The following is a 21,439-nucleotide window of genomic DNA, read 5'->3' on the forward strand; positions in this document are numbered from 1 at the left end:
GTGGCACAGCGGGTGCAAGTGGAAGCCTGATGCTCAGGACCTAGGCACTGTAAGCACCAGTTGTGCGGGTCCGTGAGGGATATAGGCCGTGCACACCGCTGGCACTTTTTAAAACCTGGCTGGGGGGGCATGAAAGTAAAGACGGCTTCTGCCAAATCGAAGGCCGAGGCCTCGATGGTGGCAGCAGGCCCCGCCGGGGCAAAACCGAAATGAAGAAAAAAAAATAACGAAAAAATACTCGGTTTTTTTTTTTTTTTTTTTTTAGAAAAAAGAAAAGAAAGGAAAAAATTTTCCCCCAAAAGGTTTCGCGAGCAGGAAGGCGAATAAGAAAAGTTTTCAACAGCCGTTGAAAAATGCGACTTCTTAGCTCCGCGGAAACTAAGAAACTGGAGGACCGCGCGCCTCTGTCGGGCGGGAAGGCACTCGCGCGTGCGCGGTGCGGCCTGCTAGAACTTTCCAAGTTCTTAGAGTGCAATCACTCTAAAATTGTCCGTACCGGGGCTCCGTCGGTGCCGTCACCCATCAGTCAAGAATATGCTGCCTGCTTGTCCTGGGATAATGCCCTTATATCGCTAGTGGCACCTAGATTTGATTGACACATGCTAGGCACCACTTTTCCGGGCGCTTAGAATTTGATTTGATTTTAATGCTTGATTTATCACTAAAGGCCGAAGTGCTATAGCAGTTTACTATTCTAAAAACTTTTCTTCGTAAACGTTGTAACAAATTACAAATCTAAATAGCTTCACATTATACAATAGCAAGAACTATTGCAGTAGTATTCCATCACAACCATAAAACCCACCTCAAATATAAATCATTTAGGTCCCCTTTTATGAAGCCAAGTTAGGCCTTTTGTGTCACTAGCCATGGCGGTATTAATTCTAACGCTCATAGGAATTCTATGAGCGTCGGAGCTTTTACCACCACGGCCGGCGATAAAAAAACCCCTAGGGCTCCTTTTACAAAGGTGTGCTAGCGTTTTTAGCGCATGCACCGCCTGCTCAAGAGGAGGCAGTAGCGCCTAGCACATGCGGCATTTTAGCATGCGCTATTCCGCGCGTTAAGGCCCTAATGCACCTTTCTAAAAGGAGCCCCTAATGTGGCTTCATAAGACTCCGCTGGGTCAGACCAGAGGTCCATCCCGCCCAGTGGTCCACTCCCGCGGCGGCACCTCAGACCTATCACCTGTGCAGTGGTCCCTGACTAGTCCTATAACCTACCTCAACTCCTATCTGTACCCCTCAATCCCCTTATCCTCTAGGAACCTATCCAAACCTTCTTTGAAGCCCTGTAACGTGCTCTGGCCTATCACGGCCTCCGGAAGCGCGTTCCATGTGTCCACCACCCTCTGGGTAAAAAAGAACTTCCTAGTGTTTGTTCTAAACCTGCCCCCTTTTAATTTCTCCGAGTGCCCCCTTGTACTTGTGGTTCCCCACATTGTGAAGAATCTGTCCCTGTCAACCTTTTCTATGCCCCTTCAGGATTTTGAAGGTTTCTATCATGTCTCCTCTAAGTCTCCGCTTTTCCAGGGAGAATAGCCCCAGCTTTTTCAACCTATCAGCATATGAGAAGTTTTCCATACCCTTTATCAGTTTAGTCGCTCTTCTCTGGACTCCCTCAAGTACTGCCATGTCCTTCTTGAGGTACGGCAACCAGTATTGGACACAGTACTCCAGATGCGGGCGCACCATTGCACGATACAGTGGCATGATGACTTCCTTCGTCCTGGCCGTGATACCCTTCTTAATGATACCCAACATTTGGTTTGCTTTCCTTGAGGGAGTGTTAATTACAACCACATTATCAAAACCATCCATTAACAATATAACATACAATATAAAACACATCTAGTTTCTTCACTGCTCTGACCTAATCATATGCAGTCATTTGTATGGTATCTATGTCTCTGCAGCTTTTCTAATATTACATAAGCTGCAATGATTCCGAGCTGACATTTGCGGGTATGGTAAAATAAATCTCAATAGATAACTGTTACCCATAACATTTTAACACACCTGACTGGCCTTAATGTGTAATTCACTTTACAATACAGAAATTTTCAATGAAAAGCCACATTTTCACTAACTTATGAAAACCCAAGTAACTTTCCATAGATTGCAATTCGGTTGGCAACTTATTCCACATACTAGGTCCCTCATAATAAAACGCTCTCTTCCGTGTTCCAGTCAATCTCACTCCATCCAATGATGGTATATGGAGCAAATTCTTTTGAGATGGACGCAGCATCAGTGTTAGAACTAGGGTTACCATTCGTCTGGCCATCTTTTCAAAACAGCTTTTCAAAACCTGACACTTTGGGCTCCTTTTACGAAGCCGCGGTAGTGGTTTAACGTGCGTAATATAGCGTGCGCTAAACCGCCGGCCGCGTATGCCGCTACCACCTCCTCTTGAGCAGGCAGTCGTTTTTCAGCTAGCGCGGGGGTTAGCGCGTGATTAAAAGTCGCACGTGCTAAAGCCGCTAACGCAGCTTCGTAAAAGGAGCCCTCTGTCTGGGTTTTGAGTTTGGAGCATTGCGGGAGCGCCTCCAGCGACATGACATGATTCAAAATTTTCTTCCGGCTCGAGGCTCCCAGCCCAACATTAGCAGGCAGTTCTCATGTTGCGCTGCACTCTGAATTTCATTCAGAGTGGAGGCGCTCCCGCAACACACTTCAAGAATAAGATAAGTTCTTATGCATCTTCTATTTATTACTGCTAAGTTTGCACAAAAACTGCTACATTTGTACTTTATATATAAGAAGAAAAAGTTTAAAAATATTAAAAAAAAAAAAATCCATTGAAGATATTGGCTCATATTATCCTTCTACGAACTCTAAATAAAGGAAAGTGAGCCCTCTGAGGATTCTGCACACTTTAGAAAAATATTCAGTTGTCTACAAGATAGTATTATGAATGTTTATGTCTTGATATGCTGGGAAGATTTGGTGATCTAGGAATATAACATCAAAGGTAGGCACTGGAAATATAGGCCAGAGTATTGAAGACACTACATTACTGGCAGCTGTCTTTGACATGAATTGTGTCTACAGAGGCACCAAATGCGTGTAAGGTCACTTCCAGCGCAAACCATGCCTACTTTGAACTTAGGCGCTGCTAGGTGCCTCTGTAGATGTGATGACGGCACTGTTTTCTTAGGCACCTCAGTCAATTTCTGTGCTGATTGAACCAATTAAAATAATGAAGTTGATGGTAGGACACCTATAGCCATCTAATTTATAGCGCCATATACAGAATTTGGGCCTTAGTGCCTCCTAAAAAGGAGGCCGTGAGTGCTCCTGTGTTGTTGTTGTTTTTTGGGTTTTTTTTTGCAAATCCCATGCACTAGTAAAAAAAAAAAAATTAGCATAGGTTCTGCAAATTAAGGGCTCCTTTTATCAAGCAGCGGTAGAGCCCTTTACCACGGGCCGACGGAGTAAATGCTCTGATGCTCACTCAAGTCTTATGAATGTTGAAGCATTTACCTCACTGGCTCACGGCAAAAGGCTATACTGCTGCTTGATAAAAGGAGCCCTAATATACTGTAATTTAAAAATCCTTAAATACATCTTGAATGGAATGGAATCTAATCAGGATTTCTTAATTGCAGTTATCCAGTACAAATTCAAGGTGATTTACAAGATAAAAGGCTCATGCAACATCATGGCGAACAAGTTACATGCACATCACATTAAAGATGAAGGTTCTGCTGTTATAAGAGAGGAAAAAAAGGATAACACATTGTAGAGCAGGGGTCTCAAAGTCCCTCCTTGAGGGCCGCAATCCAGTCGGGTTTTCAGAATTTCCCCAATGAATATGCATGAGATCTATGTGCATGCACTGCTTTCAATGCATATTCATGGGGGAAATCCTGAAAACCCGACTGGATTGCGGCCCTCAAAAGGAGGGACTTTTGAGATCCCTGTTGTAGAGGAAGGTTCCATTGTTGTAAGAGGGGAGGCAGCTACGTTCCATTATGGCGGATGATTACATTGTCAAGGAGAGAGTGCATTGAGCCGAAAGAACTTTATCAAATAGGTAGGTTTTCAGTCTTTTCCTGAAAGGTGAGGTAGTTCAGCTCTGTTCCTATGGATATTATGGCCCTAGTGCGTGCAATAGTTGTGCTAAGCCCAGATTCTAACTCCCTTTAGTAAAGGGCCCCACTGTCATCTAAACCAGGGGTAGGCAATTCCGGTCCTCAAGAACCACAGGCAGGTCAGGTTTTCAGGATATCCACAATAAATATGCATGAGATAAATTTGCATCGCAAGGAGGCAGTGTATGCAAATCCCTCTCATACATATTCATTGTGGATATCCTGAAAACCTGACCTGTGGTTCTCAAGGACTGGAATTGCCTACCCCTGATCTGTACTAATCTTTCTCTCTTTTTTTCCCCTTCTTGATGGTTCCTGGCTCTGTGTACAAGTTTGTACCATACCACAAGATGGCACTTTCTCCTTATTAAAGCTCTGCATTTGTGCCATGATGAAAGAATTAAAGTATGGTTTTATATTCCCAGCAACAGACTTTATTCTGCATTATGTCATCCTTTCTTATCTTCAAAACATTAGAGAAGCTGAACAGCCCCTCCATCAACTAGGCCGCTACATAATGTGCAATGATGTATATCAAATGCGATCAGACAATGAAATATAAAAAAGGGTTTAGAAATAGATTGAGAAAATTCATATTACAAAAGCAGAGACTTCAGCTGAAATCACACTTTTCAGAGTTTCCAAAGATATCAAGAAAGAGTTTCACTTCTACTGAATGCTTCTGTTCCTTCAGCGGCCCAAATGATCCACCCAGAGTCCTTCATTTTATTAATAGGCAGCTTGACCCTCTAATCCACTCAAAGTGGTTTAATTAATCCCAATTTCTTTTTAATGCAACTGAAGTAAGAACCTATTCTTGATTGAGAATTTGCATTTTTTTTTTTTTCTAAGCAAACAAGGAGAAATGCACACACTGTACTTCCTTTCATTTTCTTTCTTTTTATCACAACGCAAGGACTAGCTTTAACATCTTTAAAAACCAGATGGTAAACACTACACAAATTGTCGACATAAAGAACGAACAATTCGGCACTAATATAGTGCATAATGATTGAATACTATATTTTGTCACAGCGAGGAAACTTCTGATGGGTAGACCTGTTTTTTTCGGTGAGATTGTCATCATGCTTGTCATTGATGTTTGGCGAGGGTTGATGAATTTCATAAAACGCTCTGCTCTGCCTTCTCACACAGGACACCGAGAGGCATTTTCATATTTCCTGGAAGCCATAAAAAAAACCCCTAATGATCCTTTATTCCATGTTTTGAGCAAGGCCCGGCAACATTCCAAGCTTCTGTTTTTCCAGTTGTGGCTCAGTGTATTACACTGAGAAGTCCAAGATATAATATTCCAAAGTGGAAACAATGAAACCAAACCAAGACAAAGGTAAAAAAAAAATAAAAATCCCCCCCCCCACCCCCATCCCCGGCTCCAAACCCCCAAACTGTTAAGGCAGTTGATGTCCACTTTTGGATTCTTTTTTTTTTTCCATGTTACATGTCGATGTCTCCATCATATGCTAAGGACAGAGGTTTCTGTTGTGGGGTGTTTTGATGCTCTTTTGGCTTTTTGCTGAAAGACAATAAAAATATTTTTAATTAAAGAACTGTGCACTGAGATGCAGAACTGCAAATAAATTTTTCCTGCACAATACTTAATTAGATGACACAGAAGGTATTGTCTATATTCTTCATTTTAAATTTGCCTTTTATTCGGTCTTAAAGCGGTACAGAAAGCCATATGTTAGAAGACGTGTGGTCTGCAGCTCTGTCAAGAGGGTCCCATAAAAAATTACCACCGTCATGCAGTAATCAATGAGCATGTAAGAAATATGGCAGCAATCTACGGCTCATTGCAATGAGTACATGAGGGGTGATTGGCTCATGCTCTGTCAGAAAAAAAACCCCTGCCAGCAAAATCCCTGGCAGTCTAGGGACCTCCCAATCTGACGACCCAGTGATCTGACCCTTCCCCCTCCCCACCCCACCCCCGATATCTCTCTTTCTGCATCAGTTCCTGGCATGACTTCTCAAAAAAAAACAAAAAAAAAAAAGGTCGCTATTCAGAGCTATTTAACTGGCAAGAAACGGCTCTTGGCTGGTTAAATAGCATTTGCCCAGCTGACCACTGATATACATTAGGAGACAGCTGGCTATCTCAGCTGAATATTAGCAGTTAATGGCTTAAAATCTTGGCCAGCAATATTGTGCGATAGCTGCCAATTTTAAGTGCTGACTGGCCAAGTTTAGCAGCCAAATCAGGCTGCGCAAAGAGCAGGTCTATGTTTGCCCACTATATGAGGGGCGAACAGAATGCTAGGAATGATAAAGAAGGGGATCACGAACAGATCGGAGAAGGTTATCATGTTGCTGTACTGGGCCATGGTGCGCCCACACCTGGAGTACTGCGTCCAGCACTGGTCGCCGTACATGAAGAAGGACACGATACTACTCGAAAGGGTCCAGAGAAGAGCGACTAAGATGGTTAAGGGGCTGGAGGAGTTGCCGTACAGTGAAAGATTAGAGAAACTGGTCCTTTTCTCCCTCGAACAGAGGAGATTGAGAGGGGACATGATTGAAACATTCAAGGTACTGAAGGGAATAGACTTAGTAGATAAGGACAGAGTGTTCACCCTCTCCAAGGTAGGGAGAACGAAAGGGCACTCTCTAAAATTGAAAGGGGATTGATTCCATACAAATGTAAGAAAATTCATCTTCACTGAAAGAGTGGTAGAAAACTGGAACGCTCTTCCAGAGTCTGTCATAGGGGAAAACACCCTCCAGGGATTCAAGACAAAGTTAGACAAGTTCCTGCTGAACCAGAATGTACGCAGGTAGGGCTAGTCTCAGTTAGGGTGCTGGTCTTTGACCAAGGGCCGCCGCATGAGCGGACTGCTGGGCACGATGGACCACTGGTCTGACCCAACAGCGGCAATTCTTATGTTTCTATGTTCAACCAAGAAGAGAATGATGTGGAGCCATGAAACTTACAAGTTATTCCACACTTTTCTTGACACTTTTCATTTCAATGAGTTAAATGCATCTAGTAAATGAGCACAACCATAGGGAAACCACGCCATTGTGACATCACCGATGAGGTTGACTCTTAGGCATTGGTGGAATGAGGCATTATGACATCACAATATGAGGGGCTGCAGAAATGTTCTGAGCCCAACCAAGAAGAGAATGATGTGGAGCCATGAAACTTACAAGTTATTCCACACTTTCCTTGACATTTTTCATTTCATTTCATATCATTGAAACAAAAAAGTGTTAAGAAAGTGTACTGCTTTTTGTTATAAATAAACAATTACAAAAAAAAAAGAAAGTGTGGAATAACTTGTAAGTTTCATGGCTCTTCATCATGCTCTTCTTGGTTGGGCTCAGAACTTTTCAGCGGTCTCTCATAATTTAACTGCTTCAAATCACGGTAGAGCATTTTAGTGCAGGCTAGCAAGGTACATGGTTCTGATGCTCATTCAGTTCCCATGAGCATCAGAGCATTTATCTCACCAACCCACGCTAAAACTCACTACTGCAGCTTGATAATATGGGGCCTTAGCTGGCTAAGTTTGAGCTAGTCAGAGAAAGAACAGATAATCAATGACAAACACTGGACATTGAATATTGGAGATTAGCACCAACTGTGGGGGTTAGCTGGCCTTCCTCTTGTGGTCTCACTATTGATCCTAAAAATTTAAAGGCAGAAATATTCAGCTGGCTACATCGGTGTTTCTATGGCCGTGACTGGCTTTATTCTTGCAGAAGCAATGCCCACTGACTCCTGCCTTTAGCACTACCATCTTGAAAAATGGCACTGCCTGACACTATGCTGTGTCTTCTAGGATGCACTGAGTGAAGTCAGTCTAACTCATACCCTCTAAGCTGAGCAGGTGTCCTCCAGCTGCATTGCTACCACTAGGGGGTGGAATATTTTCAGTCGCTAAGGACAGGTATGTTCCCTGGAGTCCTGCAGAACTTGCATGTCCCTCACAATTGAAAAATGTGACAGTAAAACAGCACCCTCTATTGGTGAGACTGTGGGTGGAGGACTCCTGCTCAGCTTAGAGGGAACAGTGCGAGTCATACCATATAAGTCTATCTGGCTCATAAATTTGTATGAATTTTGATTCCATTAATTTGTCAAAGTGTTTTTTGCACATGTTAAAAAGTTTCAGTAAGCATTTAAAACAAATTTAGTAAAAAAAAGCATTTAAAACATATTTAGTAAAAAAAAAAAGTTGAGATAAAACAAAACAAATCTGGAAATTGGGAAAAAAAATCTGAAAATACAGTAATATTTTTTTTCACGCATAGTTTTTAGGGGCAGATTCAGTATAGGACACCGGTCTCAGTAGCCGCCTAAGCAGCTGCTGATAATCGCACACTGGTGTCCTATACATAATCATGTCTGCCCTAATAGACAGACGCCTAACCCCCACCTAACTAGGCCGATTCTCTAACCGGCGCCCATGACGCAGGCACTGGTTAAAGAATCGGCTGTGGCAGGGACCCCCTCGCGACGTCGGCCGACAGGAGGGATGCCGACTCCCTCCTGCCCCTGGACTCTCAAACCCCTCCCGCAACAGCAGGACAGGAGAGATGCCTGCCCTGAACCCTCCACGAAAATGCTCCGACACTCATAGAATTCCTATGAGCGTCGGAGCATTTACCTCACAGGCCCACAGTATAAACCTCTACCACAGCTTTGTAAAAGGAGCCCTATATAAATTAATTTAACCAGTTAAATCTAGTTGAATAAATCTGGTCTTAGTTAATAAATAAGGGACTCTTTACCAAACTGCGGTAAAAAATAGACTTAGCACGTCCTCATGTGGATCATTCCTGCATAATCAGGTAATTTTTACCAAGGGTAAAATGGCCAATTTTTCTATTTTCAGCATTAATGGCAACAGACTAATTTTATAGCTATATTTTAATTGTTACCAAGGCAGGCAGTGAAAGGAACCTACAGAGTATCTAGCAAACACAGATATGTGGAGAAAAAAGCCTCAGACTTGAGTAGCAGCATAAATACAAAAATTTCTAGCTGCCTTCAATTGGGGAAGGGAAGGCCTGCCATTTTGAAGAGGCGGGCCAGCTGGCCGGAGGGAGTAGGCATTCCTCTGACCAGCCATCTAAAGTAAGGTAAGAGGAAGAAAGTGGGAGTCATCAGAGGCACGAGGGGGAGAAGGTGTTGTGTGGTGGCAGCCGCTGCTGAGGGAGTTTTTTTTGGGGGGGTTGGTTTGCGGCAGGAGAGATTGGGCATCTCTCCTAATGCAGGGGGGGTGTCGGTTGGCATCAGGAGAGATTAGGTATCTTTCCTGCTGCCAGGGGATTTGTTGGTTGGGTAAGGGGAGATTGGGCATCTCTTCCGCTGCCGAGGGGGGTTTGGGCGGCGTGGCAGGAGAAAAAGGGTATCTCTCCTGCCGAAAATCAATTTAGGATTTTTTATTTATTTTATTTTAAAAATTGCATATCAAAACACACGCTAGAGACATGTTTTTCACAGTGTTGGCACTGTACCAGCATCCTCGGCCAATCGCTGAATTTTGTCACCAAAAGCTAACGCCACTCTTGGAGAATGGCTCGGCAATTTTTAAGAATCCACCGGAGTGCTCATTTAAATATTGAAGAGCCCGTTTGCATAGCAATGTTGGAGAATGCTAGAAAGCTCGCAAAAGACCTCAGTAATCCATTTTGATAATCCGCCGTTAAAATACGTGCTCGCTAAATCAGCTGGAACCTATTTAGCGAGCACGTTAAAGGCAGATTTTGTTTTAAGAATCTGGCCCTGATGATTTTGTGAACAATTGGAGACTATAAACTGAGTGTTTGATTCTCCAGCTCAAGATAAGTGTTTTTCTAATTTTCCTGTGCACAGACAGTTGTTTGGACCTTTTTGAGATATGGAGTAAGTTCTCTGTGGAGTTATTTTTGTGCCAGTGAGAAGACTGAAGGCAGCTAGAAGTTTCTGTATTTATGCTTTGGTGTACTACAAGACTCCTAAAGAGATGACAAACTGTTCAAATTATTGCAGTTAGGGCTCCTTTTACAAAGGTGCGCTAGCGGTTTTAGCGCGTGCTTACTGCACGCTAAAATGCTGCGCGCGCTAGCTGCTACTGCCTCCTCTTGAGCAGGCAGTAGTTTTTCGGGTAGCGTGCGCTATAAACGCTAGCGCGCACTATAAACGCTAGCGCACCTTTGTAAAAGGAGTTATATTCTCGATTCCCAAATATGAAAGAATTACACTTTACTTTGTTCAATTACATTGGTTACCAATTTCTGCTGGGATAACTTATAAGCTCTGTGTATTAGTTTTTTATATTTTACAAGGCCTAACTCCTTCTTATTTGCTGGATTTAATTTCCTTAATGATTGGTAGACAGAGTCATATACAACCAAATCAATTCTGTTTACAATTTCCATTGCCTAAATCAATTAAGCTATTCATCAGCTTAGCCCTTCTTTTAGTTATCAAGCTCCGACTATTTGGAATAAACTTCCTCTCACTGTGAGATCAGAAACTAATTATTTAGAAAGCTTTTAAAAACAGTTTTATTCAATAAATTTTTGAACTGATTGTTTTTATGATTTCCCCCCCCCCCCCCAATATTGCCTGTTTAACCGGATTTGTTTCTTGTCATCTGCTTTATTGTAATCCGCCTGGAACTCATAAGGGCTATGGCGGAATATAAAATGCTTTGTAACATCATGTCATGTAATTGAAGGCAGCTAGAAGTTCCTGTATTTATGCTGCTACTCAAGTTTGAGGCCTTTTTCTCCACAAGTTTGTGACTTGCTAGATATGCTGTAGGTTCCTTCCACTGCCTGGCTTGGTAACAATTGAAATAGAGCTGTGACATTAGTTTTTGTTACCTTTTATATTGGATTTAATGTGCTCATTTTCCCATTAGTGCATGGCCATTAGCGCATCAGCCCCTACCACCATCTATTATGTAGGCAGTAACTGGGGAATTCTATAAACAGTGCCTACATTACACGTCACTAGGCGCTTTAATCGCAGCTGCCTAGCAAGGCATGTATAGGATCCGCGTCCAATTTTTATTTTTTTTTAACTGGCTTATTCAGCACGGTAATTGACCACACTGGTTTTTAGCCAATAAAAAAAATAATTATAATAATTAAGAAATTTAAGAGTTCGGCATTGATGCCACCCTCTCATGCCTAATGATGCCTATGTTGAAAAGTACTATCAATAAATGTTCAAAAATACGTCTGGATCAATGTACGATTTTAATCGCTTATACTAAATTCAAAAAGGACACCTCAGCCCCACCGCTCCACTGCATATAATGTTTTCTATAGCGGGAATTATATTGTGGTGCTTCATCATTGGCTATCACTTTTTGTTATTTCACTGCTGTTTTTAGTTATTTTTTATATATATATATATATTTTTTATTAGTTTTTATATCAATGGTTTAAGAAATAAATATTTCCTTCACACTAAACATTCTCCGTGTCATAGTGTATAGTTTAAAAAGTAAGTAATACTTATCTCAGCCAACACCTAGGGAGTCTGACCCGACATGTTTCACACAACCAAGTGTTTTAACAAGGGTCTCCCTATGAAATATAAAGGGACCTTTTGGAACCTTTGTCAAAGGTAGTTGATTTCTTCCTTAGGGAGGAAGTCCCAAAAATTAAATCATATATCAGAGATTCTTCCCACTTCTTAAGAAATTTGGACAAGTTACAACTGAATATGAAAGATAAATGGTTGGTGACCCTGGACGTGATCTCTTTATACACACAAATTCCTCAGGATGACGCTCTTCAGGTTATAAGAGAGTCACTCCAGAGAAGAGACACCCACCTAATTTCCACTGAATTCTTAATGCAGCTAGCCTTTTGGGTAATTAAAAGGAATTATTTTCAATATCATCAATAGTTTTTCCAGCAAATACAGGGGGTGGCGATGGGTGCCACTTTGGCCCCCTCTGTGGCTGCCCTATATATGGCAAGATTTGAAGAGACTTGGGTATACACATCTCCATGGAGTTCCTACATTGGATTCTGGGGCAGATTTTTGGATGATATATTTTTTTCATTTGGGACAGTACAAAACAAGATCTAGATTCCTTTGTGGAATTTTTGAATTCGGTGGATTTAAACATAAAATTTACTATGACATGTCATCATACAGAGATAGATTTTTTAGATATCACTGTTCAAGTTCAGGGAGGTAACATCAATACTACCCTTTTTAGGAAGCCGGTCACCCGTAACACTATACTGCATTTCAATAGTTTTCATCCGTTTAAACTACGTTTTAACTTACCCATAGGGCAATTTTTACGTATACGTAGAATCTGCTCCTCCTTGGGGGAATAGAACACAAGCAAAAAAACTAACGGACCTCCTTCGGGCGAGAGGCTATCCAGAAAGAGCTATAAAACAGGCTTTCATTAGGGGAAAATATGCACAGAGGGAATTACTCCTACAAGAACCATCCCATATTATAAGTGAGGATAACCAACTTACATGTGTTTTGCCTTTCTCAAGAGCAACTAAGGCGATGGTGAACATGTTTAAAAAATACTGGTTTATTGTACAACCTCACAAACCTTTGGAACTTTTCCCCAGGATTGCATATACCCGGGGGAGCACGTTAGGTCAAAAATGTAACTTCCAGAGATATGGTGTTCTCCCCGATGGGGGGAGGGGGGACAACATGGAGCATGTGGACGGTGCCAATGGTGCCCCTCCACCATCCAGGGGGATTTTTGGAGGGTTCCGGGTAGACCAGTTATTTTAAAATCTAAACATGTTACTGACTGTAATACTCAGGGGGTGATTTATATCATTCTCTGTCCATGTGACCTCATATATGTGGGTCGAACTAGTAGGAAAATCAAAACACGGCTGACAGAACACAAATCCCGCATAGTTAATAAGACGGTGCTAGCCCCCTTAGTAGATCATTGGCTGAGGGTTGGACATACTATTGCGGACCTGAGATGGCGTGTTATCAAAAAAGTGACGGGGTGGGATGGGAGATGTGACCAGGTTAAACTTAATGAAAGCGAGCAAAGGCTTATTTTTTCACTTGATACAATTGAGCCTCATGGTCTGAATAGCGAATTAGAATGGGGTTCTCTGATGTAACCTAATTTTGGACCAATGAACTGCAGGGGGCGTGTACTATGATTGTTTGAGAGGGAGGATTTAAACTTTGGCTCAGGGACGCCGCCGCCATCTTTTCTCACTTAGATACGGAGTCGGATGACAGCGGCAGCCTTGGTGAGTGCAAAACATAATCGTTGAATATGATCTTGATAGGGGAGAGGTGCCACTTAAGTATATGTGACACCTTCTGCTTTATATTTCATAGGGAGACCCTTGATAAAACACTTGGTTGTGTGAAACATGTCGGGTCAGACTTCCTAGGTGTTGGCTGAGATAAGTATTACTTACTTTTTAAACTATACACTATGACACGGAGAATGTTTAGTGTGAAGGAAATATTTATTTCTTAAACCATTGATATAAAAACTAATAAAAAAAATATATATATATAAAAAAATAACTAAAAACAGCAGTGAAATAACAAAAAGTGATAGCCAATGATGAAGCACCACAATATACTTCCCGCTATAGAAAACATTATATGCGGTGGAGCGGTGGGGCTGAAGTGTCCTTTTTGAATTTAGTATAAGCGATTAAAATCGTACATTGATCCAGACATATTTTTGAACATTTATTGATAGTGCTTTTTGGACTGGACAAAATATTTACTTCAACCATATTGCCATTGTTTAAGTATGTTGAAAAGTAGGCAGCGTTTACAGAATCTGGTCCTTGGGGCTCACAAACTAATCGCATGTTAATCAGCTAGCGAGTGGCCGTGGCAATGTAGCTGTGCTCACCAATCACTTTCTGCCCCCAGACCTGCCCCACATGGGTAGCATGCACCAATCCCAACGTTGACGTGGGACGCCTGCGTGCACCCCGTGGCAAGGTATTTTTAGCTGTGGTAAGCCTGCATTAGTGCTTACCGCAGCTTAGGAAAAGAGACCCCTAAGTTATCGAGTTAACTTTATTCCAGTATATTCACTGGTGCAGTGTTAAATCAAGGTTACTAAGGTGTGGTAAAGAGGTTTACATTTATAATAAGATATGACATTTTAACACTGTTCAATTTACTGTGAGAGTCACTAACCTGCAGTGCCTCGGTAAAGTAGATTAACAACCCATACTATATATATAAATTTGAATCGCAGCAGCTTGGAACATCACAATGCAAAGATAATGGGGCCCAAGTGAAGTCTGCTATTTTTTGAAGTAGCCAATGTAAGGTAGTTTGTCACTCCCCAGCACCCATAATCATATTTCTCCCACCTTCCTGACATGTTTCCCCAACATTCACAGTCAGGACAAGCTCTTCATCCTTCAGTCCTAATTCCCCCTCCTTTACCCAGCACCTACTGGGGGTTTTCCTGGAGTTGAGTGGATGGGCTGGACTTATCATCGGTGTCTTCTGCCCTCTCAGCCCCTTCCTTCAAAATAACCTCAACAGTATTCTTGTGGGTACCACCATAAGGGTTCAGACTGCCAAATAAGCCTGCTATATTTCTCTATATACGCATTTGTCTTGGCTTTAGAATTCTCACTGATAATACAATAAATGTAATACGTCATTCATTATCAATATCAGAGAAAAATACAATTGTAAGGGTATGCATACACACAAGCACACTACTTACCAAACTAGATAAGATGTAAAAATTAAGAAAACAATGAGAAGAAAGCCGACAACTGATACACCATACACCCACATTTTAATTCTGCCATCTGTATAAAGAGAAATAGTGGGGATTACTCATATATCTGCAATAGAACATAACATAGAACATAAGAATAGAAATAGTGGAGCAGAGCAATGATCCATCAAGCCCAGTATCGTGCTTCCAGCAGTACATTACATTAGATTACATTATATTAGATTGTACTTATAGACCGCGTAACCATTAGTTCAATGCGGTTTACAAAAGATTACCAACAATGGCAGTAGCCAATCCAGATCACAAGTACCTGGCAAAATCCTAAATACACTTCTCCCTCCGTATTCGCGGTGGATGCAGGCAGCCAATAGGTGCAAAAATGGAAAACCCACAAATAACTTTTTACATGTTATTTGCGGTTTTGGAAAAGCACCATCGTTTTTATATTGAAACCGCAAATAACGATTGAAACCAGCAATTTCAGAGCAGGCAAGCAAGCAGCGATTTCTGGGCAGCCAACCAGTGATTTCAGGGCAGCCAACCAGCGATTTCATGCATGCTGGGAAGAAGCCTTTCTCTCTAGGGATGCAGGGAAGCAACGTTTTTCTCAGTGCACATTGGGAAGCAGCGAATTTGTGGGAGAAAGCATGGAAGCAGCGATTTTCAGAGTTACAGTACAGTAATGGTAAGTGATAAAATTGTTTATGGGTACTGTACAGTAAAAGAAAAAACTTTAGTGATGACGTTTTTTTTTGGGGGGGGGGGTGGAGTCAGTGACCGAAAAATCGCGAATAAGCGAAACCACAGATACGGAAACCATGAATACGGAGGGAAAAGTGTAGTCTAATGTAATAAATTGGGAGATACACAAAACACATCTAACACACTTCACACATACCCTATAGAATACAGGGGTAGTTTTTTATCACTTCATTTCTTTAAAACGAGTGAAATCACTCCACACTAATATACAAAAAGGCACTTCCTCTTCACACCAAAATGACTTTAAATATAATTGTCCAAGACCATCTTTTCAGTATCCCAGGTACCAGGGAGTTTTCTTGAACTTCAAAAACTAACCAGAAGAGGAACATCAGAAATTTAATTTAGGGAGAGGCATCATAGGGTCTCTTATAGTGCCAAGCTATTTCAGAACCCGCTTCACCAATCCCTATCTTTTAATCATTTGTTCCTTCCCCCCAAATTTTAGTATATTTTATGATCCTTGCTTTTAAATTGAGTAATTGTAAAAGGCCACAGCAAAATTTATAGAATCTCAAAGAAGTAGCATAATTCCATGGCACTGGTCCGATGGCAAGCAGTGGCTTTCCCCCATGTCTGTCTCAAAATCAAATTATGGACTTTTCCTCCAGGAACTTGTCCAACACTTTTTTTTAAGCCCAGATATGGTAACGAGATCCAGAGCATAACTATTCATTGAGTGAAAAAAATATTTCCTTGTGCCATTTGATTTTCGTACTGTGGTTCAGTCTATGGTCCTGTCGAGACTTGATTATTGTATTGCCCTGTAACTTGGAATAACAAAAGTGGGGAGTAGGTTATACAAAATGCAGTGGCCAGATTGATTATGGGACTGTCCAAATATGATCACATTTCGCCATACCTACAGCAATTGCGTTGGCTACCAGTCGCCTTCAGAATACAATATAAAACAGTAATGATCTGCCATCAATACTTGTATGGAAACATCCCAGAATTGTTTAAAACTAACATGTCCAGTTATACACCAAACAGATCATTACATTCTGAAAATTCAGCTTTACTGAAGACGAATGTAAACCCAAGGCTCGTTGACACTGGCAAAATGACTTTCTGCTGTGCAGGAGTTAAGAAATGGAACTCCCTTGTGGGCCAAATACGAAACTGCCGTGTAAAGGGTATGTTCAGGAAATTACTCATGACACAGCTATTTGTAGATGCTTTCTTCTAGTTAATAATTGACTTTTTTGGCAAAGCTGATGAACTGTTCACGATCATTTTTATCATGGTTTTAGTTTGTAATAATGTTTTAACATGATTTCTTAGGATTATTTGTATGTGACGATGATTCTGGTTTTAAATTATGTAAGTAGCTTTGCGAACCATTTACCGTATTTTCGCGGATATAACGCGCGCGTTATACGTGTTTTTACCTACCGCGCATACCCCTCGCGCGTTATATGCCTGAGCGCGGTATACAAAAGTTTTTAAACATAGTTCCCACCCCGCCCGACGCCCGATTCACCCCCCCAGCAGGACCGCTCGCACCCCCACCCCGAACGACCGCTCGCACGCGCTCCCACCCGCACCCGCATCCACGATCGGAGCAAGAGGGAGCCCAAGCCCTCTTGCCCGGCCGACTCCCCGACGTCCGATACATCCCCCCCCGGCAGGACCACTCGCACCCCCACCCCGAAGGACCGCCGACTTCCCGACAATATCGGGCCAGGAGGGAGCCCAAACCCTCCTGGCCACGGCGACCCCCTACCCCCACCCCGCACTACATTACGGGCAGGAGGGATCCCAGGCCCTCCTGCCCTCGACGCAAACCCCCCTCCCTCCAACGACCGCCCCCCCCAAGAACCTCCGACCGCCCCCCCAGCCGACCCGCGACCCCCCTGGCCGACCCCCACGACCCCCCCACCCCCCTTCCCCGTACCTTTGGAAGTTGGCCGGACAGACGGGAGCCAAACCCGCCTGTCCGGCAGGCAGCCAACGAAGGAATGAGGCCGGATTGGCCCATCCGTCCTAAAGCTCCGCCTACTGGTGGGGCCTAAGGCGCGTGGGCCAATCAGAATAGGCCCTGGAGCCTTAGGTCCCACCTGGGGGCGCGGCCTGAGACACATGGTCGGGTTTGGCCCATGTGCCTCAGGCCGCGCCCCCAGGTGGGACCTAAGGCTCCAGGGCCTATTCTGATTGGCCCACGCGCCTTAGGCCCCACCAGTAGGCGGAGCTTTAGGACGGATGGGCCAATCCGGCCTCATTCCTTCGTTGGCTGCCTGCCGGACAGGCGGGTTTGGCTCCCGTCTGTCCGGCCAACTACCAAAGGTACGGGGAAGGGGGGTGGGGGGGTCGTGGGGGTCGGCCAGGGGGGTCGCGGGTCGGCTGGGGGGGCGGTCGGAGGTTCTTGGGGGGGGGCGGTTGTTGGGGGGAGGGGGTTTGCGTCGAGGGCAGGAGGGCCTGGGATCCCTCCTGCCCGTAATGTAGTGCGGGGTGGGGTTAGGGGGTCGCCGTGGCCAGGAGGGTTTGGGCTCCCTCCTGGCCCGATATTGTTGGGGAGTCGGCGGTCCTTCGGGGTGAGGGTGCGAGTGGTCCTGCCGGGGGGGGGGGATGTATCGGACGTCGGGGGGGGGGCATCAGGCTTTCAGGATGGGGACAGACCTTCAAGGGGGGACAGGACTTCAAGGGGGGACAGTGCACGGAAAGTCAGGGGGGGTGAACGGAGAGTCGGGACAGCGCACGGAAAGTCAGGGCAGTGCACGGAAGTCAGGGGGGGGTGAACGGGGAGTCGGGACAGCGCACGGAAAGTCAGGGCAGTGCACGGAAGCCAGGGGGGGTGAACGGAGAGTCGGGACAGCGCACGGAAAGTCAGGGCAGTGCACGGAAGTCAGGGGGGGGTGAACGGAGAGTCGGGACAGCGCACGGAAAGTCAGGGCGGGCGAAAGGAGCGTTGGGCATCATGCGCGTTATATGCCTGAGCGCGGTATACAAAAGTTTTTGTACATATCATCGTGATTTCTGCGCGCTATACCCCTGTGCGCGTTTTACACGGGTGCGCGTTATATCCGCGAAAATACGGTAGTTATAAACGGTATAGAAATGTTTAAAATAAAATAAATAGCCTCATTGAGTGTTTCCTACTCGTAGTGCTTTATAAAACACTCGATTGACTGTGCTAACATTGAACACGTATTGCCGGTTCTTTTCAAAATTATGAACAGGAATGACCTGAGATATATTGAAGCAAGTTGAATATTATGGCATGTATTGCAAAATAACTGAATTTTACGATGCTTAGGGCTCTTTTTACAAAGGTGCGTTAGGGCCTTAACGTGCAGAATAGCGCGCGCTAAAATGCCACGCGTGCTAGCCGCTAACGGCTCCTCTTGAGCAGGTGGTAGTTTTTCAGGTAGCGTGCGCTAATCCGGTGTGTGCGCTAAAATCGCTCACGCCCCTTTGTAAAAGGAGCCCTTAGTTGTAGGGATGTGGAAGGTGCATAAATGCAAGTAGTCTAGTCATTTATTCACATAAGTTGCCACTTATGTACATAAATAAATTCATATAGAATATTGACTAGTGAAAATGTATGCACTGTGATTTAATAGTGCATATTTTGCCTGTGAGCCTGACTATAGGCAATATCTAGACAAAACAAGGGTGAGGTGCACAGTTATATGTATAAGTTATATTATATTTTCTGATCTGAGGAAGCTAATCATAAAATGCATTTAGTCCAATAGAGGAGAGTACGGTATAGTGGTTAGTGCTACAACCTCAGCACCCTGTGGTTGTCGGTTCAAACCCTGCACTTTTTCTTGTGACGCTGGGCAAGTCGCTCAATCCTCCACTGCCCCGGGTACATTAGACAGACTGTAAGCCCGCCGGGACAGGTAGAGAAAACGCTTGAGTACCTGATTTGTAACCCATTCTGAGCTCCTTTGGGAGAACAGGCTAAAAAAAATTGAAGAAATAAATAAAACAGTGTCACCTTATTTCCTTTGGGCTTTCACTAAACCACTTTAGAGGTTTCTACCACGGGCTGGTGAGGTAAATGCTCCGACGCTCATAGGAAGTCTATGAGGTCCATCAGGTCGAAAGGACTACTGAGGTCAAATTGAAGAACAAGGGCATTCTGACCCTTGCTAAGTATCTTGTATAGGTCGTTGGTTATTGGTGCAATGACTGTCTCTGTGCTAAAGGAATGCCTGAAGCCTGATTGTGAATCGTGACGCAGTTCAAAATGTTCTAAGTGACTCATAAGTTGTGTTTGCACTACACCTTTCATAAGTTTGATGAAAAGAGGGATTAAAGCAATAGGTCTGTAATTGCTGGTTCATAGACAACGGCGCGAAAAACAAAAGTGCGCGCCGACAATTGAGCGCAGCGCACACCGCCGCGCCGCTCTAAATTACAGTTTTTAGGGGCTCCGACGGGGAGTTTTGTTGGGGAACCCCCCCAGTTTACTTAATAGACATTGCGTCGGCGTTATGGGGGGTTTGGGGGGTTGTAACCCTCCACATTTTACTGTAAACTTAACTTTTTCCCTAAAAACAGGGAAAAAGTGAAGTTTTCAGTAAAATGTGGGGGGTTACAACCCCCCAAACTCCCACAACGCCCCCACAACGCGGCGCGATGTGTATTAAGTAAAGTGGGGGGTTCCCCCCCACGCCCCCCAATCGGAGCGCTAAAAACAGTAATTTAGAGCGGCGCGCACTGCGCTCAATTGTCTGGGCATGCCTTTGTCCCGGCGCGCTTTTGACCTGACACCGTAATTGCTTGGCGCAGAAGAGAGTTATTGTTGGAGTTTTTTTGTCTTTAATGATAGGATGGATGATGATATGCCCTCTATTTTTAGGGAATATTCCTTCAGTTAGCAAGTCGGATAGCCAAAGGTAAAGATCTGACATTAATTTATTAGATGACTTTGACATGAGAGCGGGAGGACAGTGATTATATATTTCATTCTGCACCACACCAATCTTTATCTAGAATTCATTATTTTTTTCATCTCCAATTCCATAATTCCTTCACTGACAACCTCCACTATTGTACCTTTGATATCTCTGATCATGCAGGCATTACGCCTACGACAGCTTTTGGGCCTCCTCGGCATGTTTCCAGAACCTGGAGATTTAGGGCTCCTTTTAATAAGGTGTGTTAGGGCCTTAACGCGCGGAATAGCGCATGCTAAAATGCCACGCGCGCTAGCCGCTACCGCCTCCTCTTGAGCAGGTGGTAGTGCTAATTCGGTGCGTGTGCTAAAAACGCTAATGCACCTTTGTAAAAGGAGCCCTTAATTCAGCTCTTTTTGATGACCCAGATTTCTTACCACAATCGTCTAAATCAGGGGTGTCCAACCTTTTGGCTTCACTGGGCCGCACTGGCCAAAATAAAATGTTTCTGGGGCCGCACAAATGTGCGAACGCTGCAGCAAGACACAGGAGGGAGCCGGCAAGATGGTAAACACCTGGGGGCAGCAGAGGAAAACACTGCATAACCCTCAACCAGGGCCGCACAAAATACTTCACGGGGCCGCATGCGGCCCTCGGGCCACAGGTTGGACACCCCTGGTCTAAATGGACAGAGGAATTTTTTCAATACAATAAAATACTGAATGTCTTGTACCCAGTTATGTGGGATGCTTATAAAGCCTACTTATGTGGAAAAATCAGTTTTTCAGCTAAGAAGTCTAAAGCACAGAGACAAATACGGCTCAGTCTCCAACATATTAAAGCCCTAGAGTCAACTTTACTTCCTTCATCTTTTATTAGGGCTCGCCCAAGCATCCTTTTCTGATTCAGAGCCAGTCTTATTATCTCTGACACTATCAAAGCTTTATGTATGTTGGATATACTTTTAGATATCCCAGTTGGAACTTCTAAAGTAATACCTATTTGGGGGAAGCCCCTTTCTA

General features: G+C 43.7%; 1 protein-coding gene across 7 annotated transcripts in view; it reads right to left on the bottom strand.

The window, feature by feature from the left end:
- Positions 1-5,489: 5,489 nt before the first annotated feature.
- THSD7B (thrombospondin type 1 domain containing 7B) overlaps positions 5,490-21,439 on the bottom strand; it is a 924,116-nt gene continuing 908,166 nt past the window's right edge. For all 7 annotated transcript variants that reach the window (XM_033944565.1, XM_033944564.1, XM_033944562.1 and 4 more), the window contains 2 exons: positions 14,788-14,875; positions 5,490-5,630 (listed from right to left, as the gene is read on the bottom strand). In XM_033944565.1, the coding sequence (XP_033800456.1) occupies positions 5,552-5,630; positions 14,788-14,875 (167 nt within the window). In that variant the 3' untranslated portion in view covers positions 5,490-5,551. The remainder of the gene's footprint in view (positions 5,631-14,787; positions 14,876-21,439) is intronic.

This window comes from Geotrypetes seraphini, chromosome 5, assembly GCF_902459505.1.
Source record: "Geotrypetes seraphini chromosome 5, aGeoSer1.1, whole genome shotgun sequence".
NCBI classification, from domain to species: domain Eukaryota; kingdom Metazoa; phylum Chordata; class Amphibia; order Gymnophiona; family Dermophiidae; genus Geotrypetes; species Geotrypetes seraphini.